Source organism: Mustela nivalis (assembly GCF_964662115.1).
Source record: "Mustela nivalis genome assembly, chromosome: 9".
In the NCBI taxonomy this organism is placed as follows: domain Eukaryota; kingdom Metazoa; phylum Chordata; class Mammalia; order Carnivora; family Mustelidae; genus Mustela; species Mustela nivalis.
Window position 1 is genome coordinate 71582820 of NC_139028.1, and position 23088 is coordinate 71605907.

Here is a 23088-nt window from a genome sequence, read left to right on the forward strand (position 1 = left end):
ATGTGGTCATGCTCTCCATTAGTTCTACACAGTCATCATAAACCACCACAGAACACACATTTTACTTCTGACAGAACTCTTTTTGTTTTAGTGTTAGCATGCTAATCAAGAAATAGATTATACTGGACACAGTTATACGTGAAGTGTAGGTTATTAGTCAAGGGATAAATTTTTTTAAAACTTCAGAAATAAAATTCATAAATAATTGAATAACATGAAACAAACACAATGTAGCATTCCTATTTTTATCTTACTGGGTCTCAGATTTCAAATGGATGTGACAAAGCACTGACTTATGACCCAATGTCCAAAAAGGTCTATCTTTGAATAGATAATTTTAATTATTTGAATATAATTAAGATAAACCATCACAGTGATACTGACCCTGAATCTTTCTTAAATATATTTCCTGAAAAATGCACCTTCCCTCAACTTTCCTCTGGAAGATCATACTTTCTATTTACTTTCCTTTTCTCAGTAGGAGTTTCAACTCTGAAAAGCTTCCAGGTAGAAGTATGACTAGTAATCATTCGCCAAAATCCATTTTTCTACATGCACGTAATCTCCCCATCACCTTAGGTTCTCTTCTGTCTTGGCATCTAAAAGATTACTTCACACTTTATCACATCCCAATCTTTATAACTTATTGCATTTCTTCTATATACGGAATATTTCCACCCTTGAATCTCTGTGGTCACTTCACAATCTGCTCTCTTTCTTTCAGCTTTTTACCCCATCTGCTCAAAACAATACAAACTCAAACAATTTTCCTGATTCAGCTGACAGTCACTGCACCATACTGAAGTGGACACATTGGTCAGTTCTAGTTCTGGTCTCCAGTGAGTCTAATCTTTATGTCTTAAAAATGAACAGTATGCACTTAGGAACACAGGATCCTAAATGAAAATCACAAAGAGGGCACAAAACAAACTGGAAAACTGTGACTAAGATGTTTTCATAACATAGGTGATTGACAGGAAAATCACTCTGAAAAATGAGTTCTGTTTTGATGCACAGTACCAACTGTAATATCTTGTAATTTATAATCCGAAAGGTTTTAAGTCAGAATAAAAAGATCCTTACTAGAATGATGAAACTTCTTAGTTTTTCAAACATAATAATTACATACTTTTAAAATTAATGACTGTCTGCGGTGCTTGTGTACCTCAGCTGGTTAAGGATTTGGCTCCTGATTTCAGCTCAGTTCATGATCCCATGGGTCCTGGGACTGGGCGCCCAGTAGGGGAATCTGCTTATCGGGGTATCTGCTTGAAAGATTCTCTCCCTCTGTCTCTCCCCTAACTTGCGCACACACTGCTTTCTTTCTCTTTCAAATAAATAAATCTTTTCAAAATGTAAAATAAAACAAAATTAATGACTGTCTAAAATATACTTACTTACATTTTTGAATAGTTGCTCGGCAAGTTCTCTGACATGCTTTATTATCTTCAATGGGTTATTTTCTTCAACTTTAATTCGCTCTACTTCAAAAGCTACCAACTTGGAAAAAGAATGAAATGGCAAAACATCAACTCCAAAATATGCTAAATGAGAAAACTATGTGATAATTTCTTACAATTTGCAACTCAAAAAGCATCTAAAATATAGGCTATTATTAAAACAAAGTATTTTACATTTTTACTGGGTTTCATCTCTATTCTAGAGTTACAGAATCAGTTGAATCCTTGGATGGTCTGGTGGTCTATCCTTGATGATTTGGGGCCCTATTTCTTCTTAGAAAAAGTCATTTCTGAAGCTGAGAGAGAACCTCTCATTTGAAAGGCCTCATTCGGAGGCTTTTCAGAATTCTCTCACTCGGAGAATTTCAGATGATGAGAAAGTCTCCAAACATTTCCCTAACTCACAAAACATGAACTAAATGTTCAGGTGACTAAATCAGGTGACTCAGACTTAGTCCTAGCTCTGTTGACACTGTGATTTGGAACAAGTCACTAAAACTACTGAGCTTCAGTCTCTTCATCTCTACAATCAGATGGAAAAACAAAATGACCCTTGGCCTCCTTCCAGTTCTCAAATTATATAACTCTAATTCATTTCCCTACTAAACTAATTTACTAGAAGAACTGTGTGAGTGTATCCATTTCAAGCAGAGATAAGAATAATGACCAGAAAAAAATGAGTATGGGAAAGAAGAGTAAAAGATGGATTTTTTTTTTTATAAAGGGTATAATATAGGACTTTTCCTTCAAGAAAAAGATTCACTGAAGCAGACAAACATATAAAACTCTGACATCACCTATTCTAGGCTAGGAATCAGAGACTGTCAAACAAAGGCAAATATATCTTTCCTTCTAACAGGCCTACGTGATGGGAGTGTGGGGACAAGACAACACACTTTGCAGGCTGCCTCTTAAAGGCTCTTAAATCTTCAGTGTGGTAGGCCGCCCTAAATTAGATAAAAACATGGATCCCTTCCCCAAGAGCAAATGCTATTTTTCTTTAAAAATGTATTTCAGGCAAATTAAATGACCCATGAGAAATTACTTAGGTCTGGCATCTCATTGCTTTTAGGCCTTTTGACTCAAATAGACATATAACCACTGGCTTTTAAGTAACATCAAATAGACACCAAAAATCATAACTGTAGGCAGAAAACAGAACTGGATGAATGCTAAGGGGAGACTTAGTAGAACTTAGCTCTTGCCTTATCGTCATTTCCAATCAAGAGGTTATATGTGTATCTTATAGACATAAATGTAGATAATAAATGATAAGTTGCCACCTAAAGCTAGAGACCTAACATAAAGCTTTATACAGACCAAGTGGCTTTCAGAGTCATTTACTCTGGGAAAGTTTGGAGGAAATGGTGAGGTAAGAGCAGGCATGAAAAATAGGAAGCCATGGTTAGCCTGAAAGGTCGAGGGACAACACTCCAAGCAAGGGAAGGATTTACAAAAACAGTCAGAGATTATGGCAAACAAGTTTACTGTAAGCAATCACTCTGACTTAATAGTTGTGATGAAGCTGCCAGAAGGAGTTACTAAGAGAATTCAGATAGGAAAAATGGGGGATATATAAACCAATTTTACTTTTCAGAATGCTTCAAAGACTAATAAAATGTGAGAGCTAGAAAGGTCCTTGGAGAGCATCTCATATAACTCCATAAAACATTATGTATCAATTACTTAGTTCAGGATATAAAAGCTGACATATACTAACATCAGATAGTGATCAATCATATTAAATGTTGGTACTAGGGAATCAGTGATTAGTAATTGAACAGAAAGAACTGCTTACCATGGGGCAATCTCTCCTACATTTTCATATGCTTGGTGTTATTAACTAAAGTTTTTGGTGCAGGTCTCCATACTCAGAACTACAACATGTGCCCATTCTTTCATTCTTATCTGTAATTACTTAACAATCTTTGTAGAAAAAAGATCCTTCTCTGAACTAAGGATCTTTAAGACCTTGATTCCTGTCTTCTCTATACAAAATAAAAACCACCTAGAAGTGCCTGGGTCACTCAGTTGGTTAAGCATCTGCCTTTTTGGGTCAGCTCATGATTCTTGGGATCCTGGGATCTAGCCCCACATTGGATTCCCTGTTCAAAAGGAAGCCTGCGTCTCCCACTCCCACTCTCCCTGTTTGTGTTTCCTCTCCTGCTGTCTCTCTCTCTGTCAAATAAATAAATAAAAATAAACAAACAAAAACCAAAATAAAACCACCTGCAGGAAAACATAATCACTATTACTATTCTTTACTATCTTGGGTGTTAAGAGTGTTTTCTTTTTACACACTTTACAGAACTTTCACATTTATCGGTTCCAATACAGTACCCTTTCAGAAATTGCAATGGGAATAATATTCATTGTTCTACCCACCAGAATGAGCTGCTATAAATGCAGTTAAATGATAAATGGAAAGATGTGTTAAAATAAATCACAACTAACACAAAATAGTATCCTTATTTGGAGTGACATTTGTCCTAAATTTTCCCTTTATATGGCCAATTCCTTGAAGACAGAAACAAAATCTGCCTCCCATACATTTAAGATCTCCTAAGGGATACAGGCAAATGTTGATTATTGATTAGTATGAATGCCACTGAGCGAGGTTCATAGGATGTAGAGGAGAAAAGGAAATAAGATGAAATCAGAGAGGGAGACAAACCATGAAAGACTCTTAACTACAGGAAACAAACAGGATTACTGGAGGAGAGGTGGGTGATAGAAAGGGATAACTGGGTGATAAGACATTAAGGAGGGCACGTGATGTACTGAGCACTGGTTGGTACATGCAACTGATGAATAACTGAACTCTACCTCTGAAATTAATAATACATTATGTGTTAATTAATTGAATTTAATAAAATACAATTTTAAAAAAAGAATGCCACTAAGCCAAACTATGGCTCTATGACACTAACAGACTAAATGTAACTGCAGTTTGAAATAACATACCTATATATTAAACCTATACCTTTCTCTCTGTGAAAATGATAAAGGAATCCCTGTATTACTGCCTTCAAAAATAAGAGTTTTATTTATATAATCACTGTCACTTTTTCAAAAAGATTTTAATGAACTATTTAAATTCATTTGTTCAAGATGTTTATGTACTTCTGTGACATCCTATAGTTTCCTAATTTTTCAAATCCACATTATAAATACCAAGATCTAATAAGCATAATAATAAATAACACTTAGATTATTTGATATTCAATTTATAATATATTTAGGACTTTGAGCACTGGGTGTTAAATGTAACTAATGGTCTTGAACACTACTTCTGAAATTAATGATATACTATAAGTTGCCTAATTAAATTTAATTTAAAAAAACTACTTCTTTACTTTTAACCCCTAGTCCAATTTTGACTGTAAATATACACTCCTTTGATAAAAACTGTACCTCATCAAAGAGATCACAGGATCTAAATGGAGGACCTCTTTCTGAAACAAAACCTGCAAATGCCATTCCATTGAGAACTTTAGTGAGGAAATCATTCTCAACCAAACCACGCTGCCCCAAAAAAGCTGTCTGTAAAGAAAGAAAAAGAGAAATGAATAATTTATCATTTAGTAATAGATGAATGGTCAAAACAAAAATAGAAAGATCAAAGCCTGAATAAATATCTTCATGCATAAATGTGTTGTTATAAAATACATTCTCTCTCTTTTGATATCTGAAATAGTACATGTATTAGAAAGAATAAGATGAGTTTGTCCATAAATGAGGGGAGAAGAAATAAAAAATTAACACACAATTAAAAAAAAAAAAAAACCAATTTAGGCATGCATGAGAGGCCCAGGTGGCTAAGCAGCTGACTTGCTTTCAGCTCAGGTCATTTTCTCAAGGTGGTAAGATCATAGTTGGGCTCCGCACCCGGTGGGAAGTCTGCTTGAGATTCTCTCTCTCTCCCTCTGGCCCCACTGTACCGCCCCCCATGCACTTTTCTTTCTCTCAAAAATAACTAAATAAATCTTAAAAAAAAGAAAAGAAAAGAAAAGAAAAACCAATTTAGAGTTGAATTTTAATTTTTGTACTTTTAATAACTTTCTCCAAAATAACTAAATAAATCATAAAAAAGGAAGAGAAAAAACAACTTAAAATTAAATTAACAAACTCTACAGAAAAACATGTTGGTTCCATAGTGTCATTAAAAATCATCACCTACTGTGAAGTGTGTGTAAACCTGGCGATTCACAGACCTGTACCTCTGGGGATAAAAATACATGTTTATAAAAAAATAAAAAATTTAAAAAAATTTAAAAAAAAGAAGATAAAACATGAAAAAAAAAATCATCACCTAATCTAAAAGCAGAGACTTAAAAAAGAACCACATTTGATAAACTAAGGTCAAATACATGGCTAAGAAAAAAAGACAACCAAGTTGTTTTATAAATTAGAGGCCATGTTTTGGACACATACAAGATGGTAATGTATCATCTTACCTTGTGAAAATGTATTACTGGTTCTGCATGAATTCTTATAAGCTGTAGGCATGATCTATACCCTTGGAAAAGTTGTGCAAATAACCTAAGAAAAACTGCACGTACTTCTTTATCCTGAAAATATAAGAAGAAACAAGTTAGGTAACTGAATTTCTTTAAAAAAATGAAATATCACAAAGACAAAACGTTGAAAAGAACTTGAGAGATTCTTCAATCCATCTGTCTGCACTTCCTACACATAAGTCTTACTTATGACAACCCTGAGTGGTGGGCATCTAGCCCATCCCACTGTTGAACAGGGTAAGTTGTTAAATAGTTCTTTTTTCAAGTGAACCAAAGAAAACTTGTCTCTAGTATATCCAATTTCCTCTCAGAAAAAGTCAGAGTCTCCCCCTTCACCAAGTTAGAGAAGAACACCTTTCCCAAACCATTTGATTTTTATATCCATCAAATATAAAAAATTTATATATACACATATACATATATATATAATATATAAAAGTCACAAATAGAAAAAATCTCAGAAAACTGTATGTTAAAGCTTATGAAATTCTTCTAAAGTTTATCCAACTTATAAAAATCTATTTCTATATTAATAAGGTATGACTCATTATTGATAATTCAGGTTTTAATAAAATCATAGTTTTAGAAATTAAAGGAAACTTACAGATTTATCTGGTCAACCCTTAGATGAGGAAATGCTCAAGGAAGCTTAAATAACTTATCAAAGGTATCCAGTTCTGTAAGGCTCCTGATTGGGCACAAAACTCAACTCCGAGAAATGCATTGGGCAAAACTTTAAATGGGTCTTTATTATATACTAATTCTTACTTACGGCTTCTAATTGGAACTATTTTCATCTACCCCTCAAACTCGACTCTCTCATTGTCAACAATATCTGTTTCCATTTTTTGTAAGCTTCCCCCTTATCCTTGCTTGGCCCTTTCAATTTGATACTTGGCATAGTTTTCCAGGCTATGACCCACACTTACTCTTGCCTCCTTAGGGCAAGTCTTAGCTGTACCCCATTCCAGTCAATGTGCTGCTCTTTGGCCCCTCTGAGAGCAGGTCACAAGATCAGTGAGTGAGAGTTCTAATTTCTAATCTGGTACACTTATTACTAGGCTGTACATCTGACTCTCGCTACACTCAGCCTCTTTAACAACCCTACAGATGACAGTACAGTTCTATTTTAAAATATCATATTTAAATATTAAACTTCTTACCAGCATTTTTGAGTGGGATAAAGCTGTTCGTGGAGGGGGAAAAGCATGATCTGCTACTTCCAAATCTGGATGTAGAATCTAAAGCAAAGAAGTTTGGTTACATACAAAATCTTGGTATCAATAAAATCTATTATTTAACCTACTTGGAGTACTAAGATGAAAGTGTCAGTAAATAAACAACAATACATTTCTTTCAGGAAACAATGCAGTTAGCTGAGGCAACTCTGTACTATTGTAGAAAGATCTCCAAGATAAAATATATAATGAACATGTTCTAGAAAAACACACAAAAGAATGGTTTCATTTGTTTAAAAGTAAAACAAACCTTAAATTGCTCTCTTAGTCTATTGATGTATATGTTTATATCTCTCCACACACACTAAATATATAAATGAAAATATAGTGTTCTGAAGAATATACACTAAACTATAAAATATTAGTTACCTCTGGGAAGGGAACAGGAACAGTCTAGGGCAGTGTTATTTGTTTATATTGCTGGAATGTTAAGCAACCATTTGTTTGTTTTTAAAGATTTGATTTATTTATTTATTTATTTATTTATTTATTTGTCAGAGAGAGAGCACACAAGCAGGCAGAGTGGCAGGCAGAGGCAAAGAGAGAAGCAGGCTCCCTGCCAAGGAAGAAGCCCGATGTGGGATTCGATCCCAGGACTCCGGGGATCAAGAGCCGAAGGCAAGGGCTTAACCGAATGAGCCACCCAGGCATCCCCAAGCATTCGTTTTTATGTTTATTAGTGTAATTTAAAATTTATTAATTAATTAACTGAAATGTGACAACCAAGTGAATAAGCTTATGAGCCTCAGGGTCTAGAGGGGTAAAAGTATAAAACAATGTGCAAGTACTATAAATATATAAGGAATAATATATGAAACATCAAGTAAGTCAATGTAGGGAAAGCTGGGGAAAAAAAAAAACGGTAAAAGTTGAGTTAGGCTTTGAAGAAGAGCAGGCTGGGGAACACGTAGGTAAAGAAGATCTATGCAAGACTTAACACAGAGAAAAAGATGAAATTTCATCAGTAAGTAGCAAATTTTTATCTTTGCAGAATCATTTTCAAATACTCAGGTTTAAGTAGTATACTTAAAATAGATGAAAATACTTTGGTCAACCCCGGATGAGGGAGTGCTCAAGAATGCTTAAATAACTTATCAAAGGTATCCAGTTCTGTTAAGGCTCCTGAATGGCCACAAAGCTCAACTGTAGGAAATGTACTGGACAAAATTTTAAAGGGGACTTTATTATACATTAATCCTTACTTACATGGCTTCGTAACAATACTTAAAATCGACACTAAAATACTGACAGTATTTATAACCCAATTACCCAATCATTACTATAATATAATAATACAGTATAATTCATATCTAAAAAATTATCAGTTATTATACAGTTCAAGTACTGTGTTGCCATTTGATCACAATTATTTAGTAAACAAATGAAGCTCCTATAATTGTGTGTCAAAGCTCCCACTCAGTTCATCGAATATTTCTTTTTGGTTCTAGTTTGGTAATATACTATGCTTTCATGTCTTATTTACAAAACTACACTGTACCACAGAATCAACCATTGTGCTTGACAACTACAAAAAACATGAATACTCATACCAAACTCATTGACCAAATTTAGTGGCACAGGTGCTTCAGGTTAAGATATACCAATGTGCAGCAGAATCCTTACCAGGAGACACTGAATTAAGAACTAAAATCTTGGGGCACCTGGGTGGCTCAGTGGGTTAAGCCACTGCCTTCGGCTTGGGTCATGATCTCGGGGTCCTGGGATCAAGTCCTGCATCGGGCTCTCTGCTCAGCAGGGAGCCTGCTTCCCTTTCTCTCTCTCTGCCTGCCTCTTTGTCTACTTGTGATTTCTCTCTGTCAAATAAATAAATAAAATCTTTAAAAAAAAAAAAAAAGAACTAAAATCTTAGGGGCACCTGGGTGGCTCAGCTCAGGTCCTGATCTCAGGGTCCTGGGATAGAGCTCCATGTGGGGCTCCCTGCTCAGTGGGGAGCCTACTTCTCCCTCTCCTCCCTGTTCCCGCTCTCTCTCGCTATCTCTGTCTCCCTCTGTCAAATTAAAAAAAAAATCTTAAAAAAAAAAAGAACTAAAATCTTAATATTTTTTTCATTTTGGTACTTAATCCCTGCATAGCTATAAACATCATTATTAAGTAATCATATATAAGATTAAGAAATTTATAATTTCTAGAAATATTAAACATTTTCTCAATCATTCAAATACTACCTTCTCAACTTCTACTATATCTATATACTACCAATGTAGTTATTGAGTAGTATTTTTCTTTAAATTGTCTTTAAATCAACACACCTATTTTTTTTTAAAAGATTTTATTTATTTATTTGACAGACAGAGATCACAAGTAGGCAGAGAGGCAGGCAGAGAGAGAGAGAGAGAGAGAGAGAGAGAGAAGCAGGCTTCCTGCGGAGCAGGGAGCCTGATGCGGGGCTCGATCCCAGGACCCTGAGATCATGACCCGAGCCAAAGGCAGCAGCCCAAACCACTGAGCCACCCAGGCGCCCCAACACACCTATTTAAATCTAGTATTTTCTTAGATGATATCATAGGTTTTTACGTTATTTTTATTATAATAAATACATAATTACTACAATAAAAAAGATTTCTACATGTGACCCCAAATCATCTCTTCACTTTGGTAAACAGTTCTTTCATCATCCTATGCTTTCAACATTTATCCTATAGATAAAGTCCAGGAAACAGAGGCCTAGAGATAGAAAGTGATTTGCTCAATAGTATCAAGTGGAAAGAAGCAGACTAGAATTTAGGTCTCCTGGGTACTGCATTAGTATTTCCACTCCATCACATCTTGTATTCTAGATTATGTTAGGAAAAGTCAGTCTTCTCTAAATATTCACATCCCATAGATGCCGCTATTAACAATATAAAGACTAATACAAATTTGAAAATGTTCTAAGAATAAAATCCTTCCTGGTAATCCTAGACTTCTGAGTTCCTATTTAAGAAGAAAATTTTTTATTAAATTTTTTAGGTTTATTTATTAGTTTCTACATCCAATGTAAGGCTTAAACATGACCCTGAAATAAAGATCAAGGATCATGCTCTTCCAACTGAGCCAGCCAGGCACCCCACAAGAAGAATATTCTTTTAAACAGTTCAGATTGGACTATTATTCAAGAATATGAAGGCTGGGGTGTCTGGGTGGCTCAGTCGGTTAAGCATCCAACTCTTAAGTTTGGCTCACGTCATGACCTTTAGGGTTTTAAGATTGAACACCATGTCAGGTTCCATGTTGAAGGCTGTATAAGATTCTCTCTCTCCCTTTCCCTTTGCCCCTTCCCTCAAAACAAAAACAAAAACAAAAACAAAACCCACCAAAACTTAAAGAATATGAAGCTTTAGTTCTAGCTTGAAAGAAGAAACTTGAAAAAGAATTCAGAATTTCTAAGTTTCCATTTTCTTTTCTTTTCTTTTTAGGATTTTATTTATTTATTTGACAGAGAGAGATCACAAGTAGGCAGAGAGGCAGGCAGAGAGAGCGAGAAGGGGAAGTAGGCTGCCCGCTGAGGAGAGAGCCCGATGCGGGGCTCGATCCCAGGACCCTGGGATCATGACCAGAGCCGAAGGCAGAGGCTTTAACCCACTGAGCCACCTAGGCGCCCCAAGTTTCAATTTTCTGATAATGAATAAATTGGCACCTAAAATTTTGTCAGTAAAATAAAACGCTCTGATTTTAAAAATCAACTAAGGTAAGAGGCGCCTGGCTGGCTCTGTTGGTAGGGCATGTGATGCCATGCTGGGTATTGAGCCTACCTTAAAAAAAAATTGTAAAAAAGAAAAAATCAACTAAGATAAAATAGCTATAAAAACAGTAAATGTGTCAGTGAGAAACAGCCAAGCTACAGGACTTATTAAAACTTTACTTTGAAGAATGCTGGATATTTAATTTATCAGTAAGTTGCAGATTTCTGTAGTAATTTGAAAACATTGGCAAGACAATATCATACTGTTTGCAAGTAGCACATCTACCAAAAAGAAATGAGATGTCAACAAGAGGGCTGAAGGAAAAGGAGTAGGTACTATCTTCTAATAAGGGATGTTAGGGAAACCAGGGATTTTGAGGCAGTCTGGTCTATTTTCACAGCTGTGTTGGTACATTTTCAATACCTAACACAGTATTCAGTATATAGTAACTACTAAATAAATATTCTAAATGAAACGGTGAATATAGAACAAATACATAGTCAAAATTTAAAGTATATTCTTCAGATAATATGTAAGGAATTACTCTAAATATTCTGTAAGAATATATTCATGTTTTAAGAACATATAACTCTTTTTAAAGTAATTTTACTGCCAATGATATCTAATTCAAATTGCCTGAGTTTATACTTAAATCAAAAGAAAATTATTATTAAAAATGTCATACCAAAGAAAGAGCTGCTTGAGTCTGATGTAGAAGTGGTTCCGGGAGGGAAGAGAGGTGAATACATTCAGGAATTTTTATAGTGCCTCCATCCAAATCTGCTATGATTACATCTAGCTAAAGGAGATAAAAATTAATCAATAATTAATAGAATGTATTTATTGCTAAGAAAATTAATCTGACCTTCATTAATTCAAAATGGGAAGAATCAGGTGTGGAAAAGACTCTTGACTGTCCATAGCAATAGAATACTGGGTTCATGACTTCCCAGCTACCACGTATTTCTTAGCTTCCTTTGAAATTAGGTGTGACACATGACTAAGTTTCTGTCAATGGAATGTCAGAAGTGATGTGTACAATTTCAGGTATTCAAAATAGAGGGGATGGAAGGCTCTCCTATGCTTTTTCTTTCCTAAGGCTGAAACTATAATGTACCCAACAACCCAACCTTGAACATTCAGATGATGCCAATGCCTTGGGCAACTCTGGTGCAGAACCAAGAAAAAAAGAAGCTTGGACCATGAATGAGTTCATGGAGTAAGCCGGTCTGGTATAATGGAACAGCACTATGGACTGCTGCATGAGTGTTAAATAAAATTCCACACTGTATTTTGGAAGCTTTGGTATAGTAGTTTAGCTCTATTCTAAATAATATAGTACTTACTACAAGAGTTAACAACCAAAGCAACTGATATAAATCAAAATGGTACTGTTTGGGTGCTTGAGAAAGAAACTGATTTTTAGCATTTTATGAGTCTACTTAAAAATAACTTACATAAAAATAAAACAGAGAAACTAGCCAAGACTGCTGAAGTTATTTTATTGATAATAGGTTTGAAAATCATTCTAATTTATTTATCAAAAATTAAGAAACTTATTTTTTGAAACATTTGCTTGTCTTACCTCCAGAAACTTTATATTAGAGGGACAAAATTACCTGTCAACCAGATGGGTATGCTTCTAATTAGTACAAACTGGGTTTTACTAAGTATGTTTATTGATTTGACACATATTTTTATATGGTGATATCAAAGTTAAATAGGAACTAGATATCAACATATAAAGGTAGAAAAATAATTAGTATATGAATGAGGGTCTTGTTTATATATACAATGTTGAACTGTCAGTTTTAATGACACCTATGATTTGATTACAATTATAATTATGTATAAGTACCAACAGAGCTACCTCCATTGGCAACTAAAACTAAAAGTAGGATTTCAGAATCTGAAGACTCTGTGGATCGAAGATGTCATATAGCCCAACCTTTAAGTAAAGCACTTTTAAGAAAAGTGTCCCTGAAAGTGTCATGGAATTTGCTCCTTGCACTCCACTTACAGTACTTGAGGTTATATTCCTTACCTAAGGCAAGCCATCCTTCACCATAGGGCAGTTCTAATAGTTGGAAGCTTTTCTACTGAGGAGAAATTTGTCTCTACAGCCACCACATCCACCAATTTTCTTTCAACTTTTCAGAATTACAAAAAATGAACCTTCCTACAACAGTCACTTCAGTATTTATCTTTAGCTATCAAACAGTATCAGGTTATTACCTGAGAAAATTTCCTTAAGGGTCTCACAGGATATAGTGCCTAAAGTCTTGACAATCCTGGATGTCCTTCTCTGAAGCACAATTTTTTTGTGACAGTCCCTCTTAAATAATTTCAGTACAGAGAAGTAAACACATTATTCTAGAACCGGCTTAAATATAGAACATTCCTTTTCTTCTTTGGTATTTCTATTCATATGGCATTAAGAAAAGAATAATTTGATGGAGCTCATACCGAAGAGTTCATATTCAACTATAACCCTTCACTCTTTTGCAAATGCTTTTGGCTTTTTAGCTACCAGCCACTCAGGACTGACAGAGTCTCATTTCAAAATATGAATATATCATTGCACTTGTAACAAAAGTATAAATAGAATACAAGTTAACGGATTACTTCATCTTCCTTTCTCATATACAAGATGGAGAATACAGAAAGATAAAAATAATATGCCAAAGAGCATATAAAACTATTAATAAGTTCATTTTGTAGATCTTCCATATTTGCTATAAGAAGAAACTAATATATTTGTATTTTTCAATGATGTTTTTTCTTTCAGCCAATCTTTCCTATTGGGAATGCAACAGATCTGAAAATAGTAATTAGTAGAAATGTTATAGGATTCAAAAAATATGATAAGATTTTGGCCTCAATAACTGTACTTTAAAGATGAATACTTACAAGTTCATGGATATCAGTTTTAAAGATAGAATGTACTCCAATAATGAAAGGTGTTGGGGAACTTAGAACTTCCAGTAGCTGAGCCGGGAGAATGGGAATATAAGGATAACTGGAAATAATAAAAGCATATGTGAGATATATTAGTTTTCTCATAATACAATCATATTTTCTTTCATTTTTATGTGGTACGAATTTCAGAATACCTACATTTAGAAATTATCAATAATGTTCTCATGGCTGTTCATATTAAATTTTTAAAAAGAAAGGTTAAAAAAACCTTCATGTGAAAGAGATGATCAGATAGAAAAAGATAATAAAGGAAATGGAACCCAGGACAGCTTCTTTATCCCTTATCCCTCTGAGGTAAGACGTCTCCTTAGGTTTGTCAATCTTGCTTGAAAATATTTTTTCCTTACATGAAAATCTGATATTAGGAGGTAACAATGATTCCCTGATGGGCCCTTTCCCTCAATACTGATAATGATTTGTCTAAATAAAACAATCATTCAAATTCCATTTTCTATACCTGATGTTCGAATTCACTCCAAAAGGCAGAGTACAAAAATTTAAGGCCTAGAATGTTCTCTTATCTAGGGGTTAAGAAAGGCACATAGTTTAAAACAAACAAACAAAAAATTTTTTAAATAAAATCTGGAAACAGTCTAAATTTTTTTCTAGTTTGTATGAACTTAAGTTTCCAGAATGGTTTGACTATCAAATTCATAAAACAGATGTTAGAAAATATTTTATTCATAACACTATCAGGGCATCACTGTTTAGATGTTTTGTTTTTTACTTTTTACAATGGAAAATTTTAACATCCATCATCTCCCCCAGAAAAAAGAGGAAAAAGGAAAAGTAAGCCTCATATATTCAAAGCAGATTTGACAATTATCAGTGGAAGGTCTCATATATGTTTCTACTCATTTTTGTTCTCTCCCCTACTATATTATTTGAAGCAAATCCCTGACATCATATCATTTATACTTAAATATTTTAGTAGGTATCTGAAAAAAGGTAAGGGATCTTTTTTAATATAGCCATAGTACCATTATAACTCCTAAAAATTAATAACTCTTTAATATCAAATAATCAGACAAAACTAACTTAAGACCTTTATCACTAACTATATTCAAAGAGAATTAAATGTTGCTGACAATACGATTCAAATTATTTTTTCACTAAATTAATCAACACTCAGTAATAAACAACTTGGGAAATTTCCAAATTCTAGGTTAGATTTCCATCAGAATCATGTGTATAGAATAACTTTGTAAAATATGCCCTTGTGGTTCAAAACTATTGTGCTATGACATTGCAACTAATCATCAATAAATAATGCAGAATTTGGGAACAAATTAAAGAATCAAGTTAAAAACCTCACCTATATTTAAGAGGAAACATTAAAGATTCCAGGGCTCTGCAAGCATCACTAAGTCTCTGGAAACTTGCAGAATGGAAGAGAACCTTATTTTCTGTGAGAACTGCACAAAAGAGGCTGAGGACATTTTGAATTCCTGAAAACACAAGAGCAAATGCTTACCAAATGCATTTCATTTTATATGTGTTGTCAACAGACAGACAAAGAATGACATGGAATGAAAAAGCCAGTATTTCTGAAATCTCTAAAGCAAACTATTTAAACTATAAATTCCATATAACCTATATTACTATTATTACTTTCCTTTCAACTTTATGTTCATGGACCGTAGTTAAATTCCTGTTTTACATACTGGCAATGTTCAAATAAGTTTTTTCCCCCTTAAAGTCCATTTGTCTGATGTTAATATAACCATGCCAATTTTGTTGTTGAGATTTTCCTGGTATGTCTTTTCCCATCTTTTCACTTCAACCTTTCTCTACTTCTTGGAAATATAGTTGACATTTTTAAAAAATCCAGTCTGACAACCTTCGTCTTTTAAGTAGATCATTTAATTGACTTACAGTGATTGTTTCAATATATATACATACATACAGTATCTTATTTAATACTTTTTATTTGTTCTACCTTTTTCCCCCTTTTCTAAATGATTAATAATTATCCTGGATCTTCTTTTATCCCCTCTCCTAGTACAGAATTTTAAGTCCTGTTTCTATTTTTCTAGCAGAAACACTAGAAAATACAGCATTCATACTTAATGAATTAAAGTTAAATAGGGACGCCTGGGTGGCTCAGTTGGTTGGATGACTGCCTTTGGCTTGGGTCATGATCCTGGAGTTCCAGGATCGAGTCCCGCATTGGGCTCCCGGCTCCAAAGGAAGTCTGCTTCTCCCTCTGACCTTCTCCTTGTTCATGCTCTCTCTCACTGCCTCTCAAATAAATTAATAAAATCTTAAAAAATAAAATAAAATAAAGTTAAATAAATACAGTTTCTTATCTTCTCCTATTTACTACTGAATCGTTTTTCTTTTTAATATCAGTTGAACCTTAATGACATGGACCCACTACATCAAGAGTCACTATTAGGGGCACCTGGGTGGCTCAGTGGGTTAAAGCCTCTGCCTTCAGCTCAGGTTGTGATCCCAGGGTCCTGGGATAGAGCCCTGCATTGAGCTCTCCGCTCAGTGGGGAACCTGCTTCCTCCTCTTTCTCTCTGCCTGCCTCTCTGCCTACTTGTGATCTATCTGTCAAATAAATAAATAAAATCTTAAAAAAAAGAAAAGAGTCACTATTAGTCTTCTAAGGTAAAATACTTCCTTTAACTCCCTTTACCATGGTTTGTCCCTTCACATGAGGCATGCAAATTTCTTCTTGGCCCATTATTAACTGCTTTCCTCTTTTATCATTCCCAACTTATCTCATATGATACATCTGAACTCACAATTCATGTTTTTAATTTTACCTCATATGGATTAATGTAAGAGTTTCATAACTGGTTTCTCTAATCCAGTCCTTATTCAGTCCTTATTCTGATTATGCCACTTTCATGATTCAAACCCTTTGGTATCTTCCCATTTTTTGGGTATTTACAAATGTATTCTGTTCCAAAGAAGCAATTTATGAAAAGAACCTTTGCTTCAACCTGTTTTATATACTAATTGTTGTGAGCCTCAGTTGGTAAAATGAGAATAATTTTTTTTTAAGATTTTATTTATTCATTTGACAGAGATCACAAGTAGGCAAAGAGGCAGGTAGAGAGAGAGAAAGGGAAGTAGGCTCCCTGCTGAGCAGAAAGCCTGATGCGGGGCTTGATCCCAGGACCCTGAGACCATGACCAGAGCCGAAGGCAGAGGCTTCAACAAACTGAGCCACCCAGGCACCCCAAAATGAGGATAATTTTAAGACCTATCTAATATGGTTGTTATAAAGAAGAAATGAGATATTGCATGAAATTCTCAGCATGGTACCATGGTAAATAATCAAACTACATTAGCTGATATTATGATTATTATTATAATTATTATAGTTGCTAACATTAATTTCCTTTGAAGTCAGGGTTCTGATGCTAAAAATGTTTGAAGACACCAGACTACTAGATGAAGTCTGAGCACAATGCCAAAATATCTTTATGGTTTTACATTCATATTTCCAACCCAGTTGCCACCTCTCACACTTGCATGATCAATAGTAAACTACCTGAGCTCTTAGAACACTTCTTTCATTTTGATAACTCTGCTTCTTCTGTTCTTCATTGTCCCTGATATCCTCTTCATTAAAATGTGAGTCCCTCAATGATAACACCGGGCCTTATACACTGTTGTATACCCCCACTAAGCACTGACTATATAGTGGTCACTCAAAAACATTTCAGTAAAAAGCTCTCTGAAAGCTCTCTGAAAGCTGACATGAATCACTATAAAGAAATATTAAAACTTTCATAAAATGATGTCACCGAGTATCTCTAAAAATTCAGATAGGAAAAGTGTAAAATACACAGATCATAAATCAAAAGATGAATAAATTCCATTATTTTAAATTGAAAATTTCTGTAAAAAAATAACATTAAAAAATAAGGACACGTCTCAGACTGAGAGAAACTACATACAAATAAATGTAAAAGGATAATCAGCCAAAATATGTTGCCCTTGGCTAAGGAAATGAATAAAAGAAAAAAAAAATACAGCTAAGACCAAAGTGAAAGAGCTTACTGCCTAATTTTTCTTCTAGGAGCTCTATGGTTTCAAGTTTTATATTTAAGTGTTTAATACACATGAATTTATTTTTCTATGTGCTGTAAGAAAGTGGTCCAGTTTCATTCCTTTGCATGAAGCTGTCCACTTTTCCCAACATCATTTATTGAAAACACTATCTTTTCCCGCTGTATATTCTTGCCTCCACTTTTGTGGATTAACTGACCAAACAAGGATGGATTTACTTTTGGACTCTAGACTATTCCACTGATGTATATGCTTCTGTGCCAGTATCATATTTTGATAACTCTGTAGCATAGTTTGAAATCAGAAAGCATGATGCCTCCAGCTTTCTTCTTTCTCAAGATTGCTTTGGCCACAATATTGTTCTTTAGAAATTTTCCCCTATGGTTAGCATTTGTTCTAGGATTAGATACTCCACGTAGTTGTTATGTTTCATTAATCTCATTCAATATGAAACATTATTACAACCTTAAAATTTTTTTTACTGAGATAAAACTTGCCTACCATCAATTAACCATGTTAAAGAGAACAACTTATGTTGAACTATCACTGCATCCCAGGAATAAATCTCACTTGACTATGGTGTATGAACCTTTTAGCATGTTGATGAGTTGTTTTTTGTTTTTTGGGTTGTTTTTTTTTTTTTTTAGATTTTACTTATTTAGTTATTTGAGAGAGAGAGAGAGAGCACACAAACATGCACATCCAAGAGCAGGGGGAGGGGGAAGGGCAGAACCGGAGAGGGACAAGCTGACTTGTGCAGAGCCTGACACTGGGCTCAATCCCATTACCCTGAGATCATGACCTGAGGTGAAGGCCCCGATAAAAAGGAGAATTACAGGCCAATATGCCTGAAGAACATGGCTGCAAAAATTTTCAACAAGATACTAACAAATCAAATCCAATAGTACATTAAAACAATTCTTCACCACAATCAAATGGGATTTATTCCTGGGCTGTGAGGGTGGTTCAGTATTTATAAATCAATCAGTGTGATACACCACATTAATAAAAGAAAGGGTAAGAACCATACAAGTCTCTCAATAAATACAGAAAAAGCATTTGACAAAATACAGCATCCATTTTTGATAAAAACACTCAACAAAGTAGGGATAGAGGGAACATACCACAACATCATAAAGCCCATATACCAAAGACCCACAGCTAATATCATCCTCAATGGTGAAAAACTGAGAGCTTTTCCTCTATAGTTAGGAACAACACAGGGATGTCCACTTCCAACCACACTATTTAACACAGTACTAGAAGGCCTAGCCACATAAATCATACAATAAAAAGAAATAATAGGCATATAAATTGGCAGAAAAGAAGTCAAATTTTCACTATTTGCAGATGACATGATACTCTGTGTAGAAAATGTTAGACTCTACCAAAAAAAATTTGCTAGAACTGATATATGAATTAAAAAAAGTCACAGGATACAAAAATCAATGTACAGAAGTCTGCTGCATTTCTATAAAACAATAATGAAGCAGCACAAAGAGAAATTAAGGAATCAATCCCATTTACAATTACACCAAAACAATAAAATACCTAGGAATAAACCTAACCAAAGAGGTAAACGATCTGAAGACTATAGAACACTGATTAGGTAAATTGAAGAGAAGACAAAGAAATGGAAAGACATTCCATGCTCATGGACTGGCAGAAAAAATATTGTTAAAATGCCTATGCGACTGAAAGCAGCCTACACATTTAATGCAATCCTTATCAAAATACCAACAACATTTTTTGCAGACCTAAAATAAACACTTCCAAAATATGTATGGATCCACAAATGACCCTAAATAGCCAAATCAAGCTTGTAGAAGAAAAGCAAATCTGGAGACATAATAATTTTGGACTTTAAATTATATTAAAAAGCTATAATCATCAAGACAGAATGGTTCTGGCATGAAAACAGACACGTAAATCAATAGAACAAAACAGAAAACCCAGAAATGGACCCACAAGTATATGGTCAACTAATCTTTGACAGAATATTCTTTGAAAGAATATCAATGGAAAGAAGAAAGTCTCTTCAACAAATGGTGTTGGGAAAACAGGATAGCCTCATGTAGAAGACTGAAACTGGACCAGTTTCTTACAACATACACAAAAATAAATTCAAAATGGATGAAAGTTCTAATTGTGAGACAGGAAACCATCAAAATCCTAGAGGAGAACACAGGCAGTAACCTCTTTGACATTGGTCATAGCAACTTCTTACTAGATATGTCTCTGGAGGCAAGGGAAACAAAAGCAAAAATGAACTAGTGGGACTTCATCAAGATAAAAAGCTTCTGCACAGGTGAAGAAACAATCAAAAAACTAAACAGCAACCTACAGAACAGGAGAAGATATTTGCAAATGACATGTCTGATAAAGGGTTAGTATCCAAAATCTACAAAGAACTTATCAAACTCAACACCCAGAAAATGGATAACCCAGTTACAAAATGGGCAGAAGACAGCAACAGACATTTTTAAAAACAAGATGTCCAGATGGCTAACCGACACATGAAAAGACACTCAACATCATTCATCATCAGGGAAATACAAATCAAACCTACAATGAGATCACCTCACACCAGTCAGAATTGCTAAAATTAACACAGGAAATAACAGGTGTTGGTGAGGATACAGAGAAGGGGAAACATCTTGCTCTGTTGGTGGGGATGCAAACTGGTAGAGTCACTCTGGAAAAAGAGCATGGAAGTTCCTCAAAAAGTTAAAAATTAAACTTAAAATTTAACTTAAAAAGTTAAAAATAGAACTACCCTATGACCCAGCAATTTCACTATTAAGTATTTACACAAAGGATAAAAAAAATACTAATTTGAAGGGATACATGCACCCTGATGTTTATAGCAGCATTATCAACAATAGCTAAATTATGGAAAGAGCCCAGATGTTCACTAACTGATGAATGGATAAAGAAGAGGTGGTATATATATATATATATATATATATATATATATATATATATACACACATATACATACATACCATGGAATATTACTCAGCCATCAAAAGACTGAAATCTTGCCATTTGCGATGACATAGATGAAGCTGGGTTCCTGCTAAGCAGGGAGCCCAATGTGGGGCTCAATCCTAGGACCCTGGGATCATGACCTGAGCCAAAGGCAGATGCTTAACGACTGATCCACCCCAGGCACTCCGCTAGAAAGTATTATGTTCAGCAAAATAAGTCATTCAGAGAAAGACAAATACTATATGGTTTCATTCATATGTGGAATGTAAGAACAAAACAAATGAACAAATGGGGGGGGGGGGTGGAAGAGAGAGAAAGGCAAACCAAAAAAAAAACACTCTTAACTACAGAGAACAAACTGATGGTTACCAGAGGGGAGGTGGATGGGGGAGATGGGTGAAAAAGGTGATGGGGATTAAAGAGGGCACTTGCTGTGATGGGTATTGTATGGAAGGGTTAAGTCACTATACTGTACACCTGAAATTAGTATTACACTGTATGTTAACTGACTAGAATTAAAAAAAGAACTTTAAAAAAAAGGATCAAAATTCTGAGTGTTAGGGTAATGTTAGATCATTTTTACTGGGAGTCTTTGTTCCTGGGTCACTTCTGTAGATAAACATAAGAAATATAGGCATGCACACACAACTACACGCACGCATACATATACAAATATATGAACATATATACATGCATATAAACAGACATGTTTAGATGTATACATACATACATATATGAGAAATCCTAAGTTCACACCATTACTTTCCCAATTTTTTTGTTTGTTTTAGAGAGAGAGAGAGTGCGTGCCAGAGGGGTGGGGAGGTGGTTTTAAGTGAGGGGAAGAGAAAGAGGGAAAGAAAGAGAGAGAGAGAGGATTTTAAGCAGGCTTCATGCTCAGCACAGAGCCTGACACAGGGCTCGATCTCATAACCCTGAGATCAGCTCATGACCTGATCTGAAATCAAGAGTCAGCCACTTAACCAACTGAGCCAACCAGGCACATCTCCACACAATTCCTATCTATTCCTACAGGATCTCCCCACTGACTCTAATACATATTTGTGTGTCCCTTCCAGTGAGAACCCTGGATACCAGTAACAAACATATTTATTCATCTGCTAAATCTTACATTACATGTAAAATCGTTAAAAAATTTCTTCAGCCATTCTAACTCAAAACACCATACTAACTAAAAGGAGCTCACAATTTGTTTGAAATTCTCTCCTAGGGATGCCTGGGTGGCTCAGTGGGTTAAGCCACTGCCTTCAGTTCAGGTTATGATCCAAGGGTCCTGGGATCGAGTACCGCATCAGGCTCCTTGCTCAGTGGGGAGCCTGCTTCTCTCTCTGCCTCTGCCTGCCTCTCTGCCTGCTTGTGTGTACTTGCTTGCTCTCTCTTTCTCTGGTAAATAAATAAAAAATCTTTAAAAAAAAGAAAAAAATAAAGAAATTCTCTCCTCAAATCTGTCCAAAACTAAGGTTAGTCAAATACTATGTACATAGGTTATTGTGAGTAGTTTTTCCTCTTCAGTGTGGTTAGGTTTTTCATCTGAAAGACAGTAGAGTTTGCTTCTGTGTGCTTTCAGTTTTAATTATTTTTTTTTTTGTTTCTAGTTTCTTCCCATCATGACTCATCTAGTATATTTCTGAGTATGTAAAACTTGACACATACTTTCAGAAGTCAAATCTATATAAAATGGTCTACTCAAAGAAGTGTTACTTCTTCCTTGAATTAATAGCACTGTGCCCTGGTTCAAGCAGGTTGAATCAATTTTCTGGTTGTTATAATGTACTATAATTACATTAAATATTATTGCTGTATACGTGATTTATAATACTGTTATTTACTTGAGGATTTTCTGCACCAATTTAGCTACTTCTTTTGAGCCAAAGTATTTAAAAACAGAAATTTATGTTAAAAAAAAAAAACTCCATGGTTGTATTAGTATCCAACGGTTGCTATAATAAATTACGACAAACTTGATGGCTTAAAACAACACAAATATATTATCTTTTATATTCTATTTTTTAAATATAGTAAGTCATTGTCATTAAGTGGTTGTCACTTTGACATGGAGGAAGTCCACATTACGTGCTGTTCTTTTCTAGTAACAAGATGTTCGTTCCTTCCTAGCTTTGTCTAGTTTATGGCACCTTAACTATAACTATTCAGAGTTTATCTGGAGAAA

General features: G+C 34.7%; 1 protein-coding gene across 1 annotated transcript in view; it reads right to left on the reverse strand.

Annotated features, from left to right (window-relative positions):
• Nucleotides 1-23088, reverse strand: part of SBF2 (SET binding factor 2) — a 415224-nt gene that overhangs the window by 141502 nt on the left and 250634 nt on the right. Inside the window, exons 7-13 of the mRNA XM_082682393.1 lie at nt 15196-15328; nt 13812-13920; nt 11587-11700; nt 7144-7221; nt 5918-6031; nt 4875-5003; nt 1402-1500 (exon numbers count right to left, since the gene is read on the reverse strand). Of these exons, the coding sequence (XP_082538519.1) occupies nt 1402-1500; nt 4875-5003; nt 5918-6031; nt 7144-7221; nt 11587-11700; nt 13812-13920; nt 15196-15328 (776 nt within the window). The remainder of the gene's footprint in view (nt 1-1401; nt 1501-4874; nt 5004-5917; nt 6032-7143; nt 7222-11586; nt 11701-13811; nt 13921-15195; nt 15329-23088) is intronic.